We start from the raw sequence: 6,634 nt of genomic DNA on the forward strand, positions 1-6,634 counted from the left end.
GAGAGAGAGAGAGAGAGAGAGAGAGAGAGAGAGAGAGAGAGAGAGTATGTGATAATGAGGAAGCAAAATTTGGTGTGTGTCGTGAGAAAAATTATTTGGAGCGGAGTTCAAACATGGCTCTACATCCAGACTCCAATTAAAACTAAACATGTAAATTAACTTTTCTTTATGTCTTGTCACTTCAACGTGTCTAATTTTAATTGGAGTCCGGATGTAGAGCTACGTCTGGTCTCCACACCAAATAATTTCTCGCGTAGTTAGGGCGGCGTCAATAAATGATGTGAACTAGTTGTGGCATTCAAGCAGAAAAATCGCAAGCTTGCGATTAGACACAAAAGGGTAAGTTGTGTCGACTAGGTTGCATGACTTTAGGTCAAGCATGTGAATGAGGTTGATTGTCCAATCTCAAAGCCTAGGGGTTTCAATGGTAAATTTTACATTAAATTTTGACTTTAAATTAATAAATCCTATAATTTGGTTTTGATGTGGAGAGGAAGAACGTTTGTGATTACAAATGAAAAAGGAGAAAGATATTTGAGCTACATACATAACTTAGAAATTTTGAAAGATAATAATATGATAAGGTAATACAAAATTTAGTAAATAATTTTAAGTAAATTTAAAGGGAAGAAATTAAGATAAATATATTATATATTGTTGATGAAGAATACAAGCAAATTGATTCCCATTATGCAAGATAAGATTGTATAGTAGATCAATATAATTTAATGTGCATCATTTCATCCATTAATTCCCTCTACTACATTAAATTAGATAAAACTAAAAAATTAATATACATTATATCATATAAACAATATAATTATTGATTTAATTAAATTAAAAAACAAATTTATATGACAATTTTAATTTTAATTTAAATATAATCATATGAGATAATATGCATCATATAATATAATTAATTCACATATATTAATTTTGAAAAGAGCAACTCAATTGCAAAGAGAACAATGAAAAATTTGATGTCCTTAAAACAAACACCAAATTTCCCTTTAAGATTTTTTTTTTAAAAGAATTAGAATTAGAAAAAAAGTTAAAATATATTATATGCTAATTTAAATTAATTGAGCGGCTCAGTGAGCTTACAAGCCGAGCCAAGCTGAACTTAAGCTCCTTTAACAAAGTATAGGCTCGAGTTCAAACTAGTGATTTGATAAGCTCAACTAGTGATAACTCTTTAACGAACCAAACACAGGTCAGCTTGACTCACTTACAACCCTACTATTAATACACTCATGATCTCAAATTGATATAATTAACCAAAATTGTACACAAATAGTAAGAACATTAAACATTACTACAAACATTTAATCAAACAACTAAAAAGATACTTTTGACCCATTAAGTATGCATAGAACACCTTCCTTAATACAAAACAGAACAAAAAAGGGGGGAAAAAAAACTTTCTTCTAAGTAGCACAAGAAGTAAAGGCATATAGATTGGTGGACTGGAACATGAGTAAAAGGAATAGGCACCAAACCTGTAACAATAACACCTGTATATAAAAAAAGATGATCAACTTGTATAAAAGTCATAGCTAGTTTTAAGTGGAAAGGTTTCAGAATTATATTACAATATTTAGAAGTACTTTCATGAAAATTATGTGATTAATGCTTCGTTTGGGACAGTTTTCTTACTGCTTCTTAAATCAACTTTTTAGTATAAAAGTTAAAATTTTTGTACTCAAAAGCTGCTTTAAGAAGCAATAAATAAGCCGTCCCAAATGAAGCCCAAGGCTTTGTTTGGGACAGCTTTTTTATTGTTTTATAAAATGGCTTTTTAATACAAAAATTTCTTGAAATAAAAATTTTATATTTAGAAAGCAGTAGGAAAACCGTCCCAAACGAAGCTTTAGAGAAGCCTAAGGCTTTGTTTGGGACGGCTTCCTTACTGTTTCTTAAAACAATTTTTTAGTTAAAAATTTAAAATTTTTGTACTAAAAAATTACTTTGAAAAGCAATAAGAACGTCATTCCAAACGAAGCCTAAATTTAGAATCATAGAAAAGCGTGATATATGAAGAATTAAAAGGTAGAATCACAAGAACAAAAATCAACAAGCGTTCTGCTTCATAGTTTAGTGATACTACTCAAACATGCAAGCTATAAGCACTTGAAAAAATCAAAACACTAAGCAACACAAAATAAGAAAATACAATAAAGATGATGATGATATTAAAGATGTATAATGCTATTGACTACATATAATGGATAATCTTAATCACAAGCGTAGGGATTGCACCACTATATAAGCATACGAACATCAAACATAAGGTGTTCACCATATAAGAATAAAGAACAAGATTTATTGAATAACACTAGATATACTACTAATGGTATTAGTAATAGCACAGTACTAAGCAAGTATAGCAATATAAAACTCAATATCAAGATGATTCAATAACACAGACTTGTGATCGCAAAACATTCGAACATCAAAAGTTCATGTAAGCGTGCACAACAAGTTAAGTGCAATGTAAAGTAGATATAGCTATAGACAATCTATACGTTTGCCCAAGAACTCTCTTGTTTAAGATTTCATCACCAATCACTTCTTGGCTTGCAAGACTATGTAGAAACCATCATGGCACCCTCAAAATCGATGGACAAACAGATATACCTTCTTCTTTCAAAGGAAAAAAGCATGCTTACCTTGATTATAGAAAAATACAACAACCAATCTAATCTAATACTTAGCAAGACGCAGAGGAAACAATTCAAAGCCTTCCAAATCATAGGTGGCGAGCAATGTTATGACTAACAAATATATAAAAACACTATAAGAGTACCCAACAAAATAAAGCACATGAGATTAAGGTTTTGTTTGGGATGGCTTTCTTCCTGCTTCTTAAAACAACTTTTTAGTACAAAATTGTGAAAAGTTGTTGCAAGAAGCAACAAAAAAGCTGCACCAAACGAAACCTCAGAGAGGAAGGTGTTAACACCAATTGTACTAAAAAAGACAATGATGACATTTTGTATCTCTTTGAGATGAACTTTTAAGCAGAAAAATTTCTCCGAATTGTTACATTTAATTTTGGGTGAGATAATCAATATTTAAGCTATTAAAAAATATAATATACACAAGAAATGAATAAAGATGAAATCAACACAAAATATCACTATTGGCAACGCAAAAAAGGAAATATAATTAACTACTAATGGCTACAAAGAACTAGTCATACAGTGATAGTTTTATAAGTGAAAGTCCTAATTCTATCATAACTTAATAATTTTATAAGATCAATAAGTTATTAGATGTCCAAATGAGATTTATTATCATCAAATCATTGATGAGCAATCGTAACATAAATGATATGGATATACAACTTAGGTTGATGAGGAAAATACTTCATAGATAGTAAATATTTATATTTTGGCCCAAAAAAGCTTATTTTCGATATCAAATTTAGAAAAAAACTGTCTAAGCCTCTAAGGAACTGTATTAAAGGACTTATGAAAGCTTCCTATGATCAATACAACTCCTTATTTTGGTGGCACTGAATTTAAATTTAAAGGAATTAAAAGGGTGTTGCACCTAACAACTACTTTTTCACCGGAACAAAAAAAAAACAAGCAATTATATCAATCTCTTCAATTAATTAAGCCCGTGTTAGCCAAAGTTAAATAATTTTAATTCATAACCAAGGGGATGGGGACAATAGAACGCTGCTTTTAAGGCTTCGTTTGGAATGACTTTCTTTTTGCTTCTTAAAGCAGCTTTTTAATGCAAAAAATTTAATTTTGTACTAAAAAAGTTGCTTTAAGAAGCAGTAAGAAAGTCCCAAGCAAAACCTAAGAGTGAATAAGCATTAAGCTAGCGCAGTTTCACTTGGCTTCATAGAAAAGAAAATATCTAAGACATCCACATGGTTACGGACACAACCTGGTGATTTGGAAAGTATATCATGTGCAACTTCGTGTCTCCCTGCCTCTAGTAAAGCTCTGAAAAGACGTAGAAAGATTGCTCTAGATGGGAACTCCTTAACAGTCATTGCCTTCAAAAATCCCATAGCATCAGAAACAGAGCCCGACTTGGACATATGGACAATAAATGGTTCCACAAAAGGTGGAAAGCCTTGCCCTTTCATCAACTCAATAAGGCTCGTAGCTTCTTTCAAACTGCACTGATTTACCAACTTTTCAATGAGAAACTTATAAGTGCTTTGCAGGGGTCGATATTTCTTCTTCATGACCATCTCTTTAAGAATCCTGAAAGCATCCATATTTCTATTCTTCTTACAAAGCCTATTGACCAATACTTCAAAGGCGCTACCTTCTTCATGTCCACAACCTTCTGTTTCAACCATTTCATGAAAATAAGATAGTGCTTTGTCAAGTTCACCAGCTAGAGCATGGTTTTGAACTAAAGATGCCCAGGCCTTAAGATTTGGAACAGGGCCAAATTTTTCCAGGCTCTTCACATACTCACAAGCTGCGTCAAGTCTTCCAGCAGTGCACAATCCTACAACTATTTGATTATGTATTGAACTATCCGCTACAAAGCCCCCTTCTTCCATGGCCTTCAATACGTTGCCACACTCTCCCAGTCTGCCAACACTCCTAAGTGATTTCAGTACACCATTAAAAGTTGATGTGCTGATGGAATTTCCAGAGTTGATAAAAATACTAACAATCCTTGATATCAAAGCCAAGTCCAAATCTTTGCTTACAACAACCTTTTTTAAAAGGTGCAGGAAATCACTAGATGGTGGCTTTTCTGAACCAGACATGGCAAACTCATACAAATCCACAGCTGCAGCAACCATTTTTCTCTTGTGAAACCTATCCAAGACTGTAAAATATACATCTTTCTCCATTTTATATCCAGCATTCCTCATCTTATGAAGAACAGCCCAGAACTCCTTAATGCAATCTTCTCGACCCAAAACTTTAGCAATTGCATTGTAAAGAGTACCATCTATTTTAAACGATTGTACGTCTCTAACCCATTCCAAAAAGACCAGAGCTTTTTGTGGACTGGAGCTTATTCTTTCCAATACAGAAACAATCAAATCGGATGATAAACAAATGTCTAGATTCAGTAAATTCTTCTGAATTTCCGCTGGATCTTCTTTTTCGAGTATCCTACATATCTTTGGGCACATTCTCGCAGCAACATGTTGATCAGTATTAAAGAGATACACTTCTTTTAAATGTGTGCCAAAGTCATCCTCCTTTCCACCATTTACAAGATTTTCATGGATCTTCAAGTATGTCTCCTTGGAAATCCCAAAGCCTTTCCTCTTCATGGTCTCAACCAAGTCCCAGAACTCACCTGAATTCCCATTGGTTCCTACAATTCTAAGCATCAAATTATAAGATTTTGACCTCAAAATCTGACTATCTCTATCAGATACCCAATCAAAGAACCTCCGAGCGGTTTCCAAATTACCTTCCAGATTCTGAAGTGCCGAATATACGGTATCTCGATCCAGAAAAACATAGCGGGATTCCAGCTCGGCCTGGATCTCGCTAGATTCGACGGGCTTAGAAAATATATCAGCCAAAAAGGCGAGATCGGGGTCCTTGCGCTCGATGGCCGGCTCCGACGAGAAATGACGGCGTTCAAGGTTCCCAACAGCACCAAGGCTGACCAGAGAATGAACGAATTTAGGTATTTTATGTTCCGAGGGCCTTACCTGGGGTAAACCAATCGTTCGCAGATGTGCAGAAATTTGAGGGTAAAGCGATTTCCAAGCGCTTTTCATCGTTCTAAGCCGTGGAGACAGCGCACCGCTGTGTAAAGAGAGAGGTGGAGAACCGAAGAGCTTGAGCTAAGATTATGATCAAGCAACCGAGTAGAGTGATGAAGAGGACTATATGAGAGACGTTAGGGTTAGGGGCTGTTTGGTAGAATTTAGGATTTCATTTAAGTGGATTTCGTAAATTCTTCAAATTCCGGATTTATGAAATCCTGAGGGGTTAAATCCTGAAAACTGTTTGGTAACATTCATGATAAATCCAGTTAAATCCTTTGTGACTGTTTGGCTATTCATTTTAGGATTTAAGGCGGTTAAAAAATTGACATATTTTATTAAGATAATTAAAACACGACAAAAAAAGTTTAAATAAAATATAACAAAATTTTATTAATACTAATTAATTATTTATTATTATTTATAATATTTTATAATAATTTTTTTTATTTAAGATCATATTTTAATCCTATTAATTATTTTGAAATAACTAAGTATTTTAAATCCTGTTAAATCAAGAGAAGATGTTTTACAACAGATTACAAGATTTAAAACAGTTAAAGATTTAAATGGTATGATTATCAAGATTATTAAGTTCAAATTACTTATTAATTTTTATTACACTATTAATTACCCTATTATATATTTTTTAAGTTATATTAATAAAGCTAATGATATTATATTTAATTATTAATATATCATTAATTTTTTAATTAATTTAAATTAGATAAATATTTTATGAACTAATTATACTATTAATTTACTCAATTATTATTATTTTAACTTATATTAATTAAGTTAAGCAGTAATAACTTCAGAGGCGTATCGGGTTTGCCTTTCATCTCCTCTTCGGCTTCGTTGCTTCGCAGGAGGTGTAAAGATTTCACGCGTCGCTTCTTCGGCTCCTTCGTCCTTCGT

At 32.7% G+C, this 6,634-nt stretch overlaps 1 protein-coding gene across 2 annotated transcripts; it reads right to left on the reverse strand.

Annotated features, from left to right (window-relative positions):
* Nucleotides 1–1,252: 1,252 nt before the first annotated feature.
* On the reverse strand, nt 1,253–5,377 carry LOC110094546 (pentatricopeptide repeat-containing protein At3g02490, mitochondrial-like). 2 transcript variants are annotated; one of them, XM_028698370.1, is made up of 2 exons: nt 3,904–5,377; nt 1,253–1,499 (listed from the first exon to the last, which is right to left on the reverse strand). In XM_028698370.1, the coding sequence occupies exons 1-2, from the start codon at nt 5,327–5,329 to the stop codon at nt 1,384–1,386; spliced, it is 1,542 nt and encodes a 513-aa protein (XP_028554203.1). In that variant the 5' UTR covers nt 5,330–5,377; the 3' UTR covers nt 1,253–1,383. The 2 variants fall into 2 exon arrangements, with proteins under 2 accessions (XP_028554203.1, XP_020675462.2); XM_020819803.2 differs by having other exon boundaries at nt 1,253–1,514.
* Nucleotides 5,378–6,634: the final 1,257 nt, after the last annotated feature.

This window comes from Dendrobium catenatum, unplaced genomic scaffold (genome assembly GCF_001605985.2).
Source record: "Dendrobium catenatum unplaced genomic scaffold, ASM160598v2 fragScaff_scaffold_1076, whole genome shotgun sequence".
In the NCBI taxonomy this organism is placed as follows: domain Eukaryota; kingdom Viridiplantae; phylum Streptophyta; class Magnoliopsida; order Asparagales; family Orchidaceae; genus Dendrobium; species Dendrobium catenatum.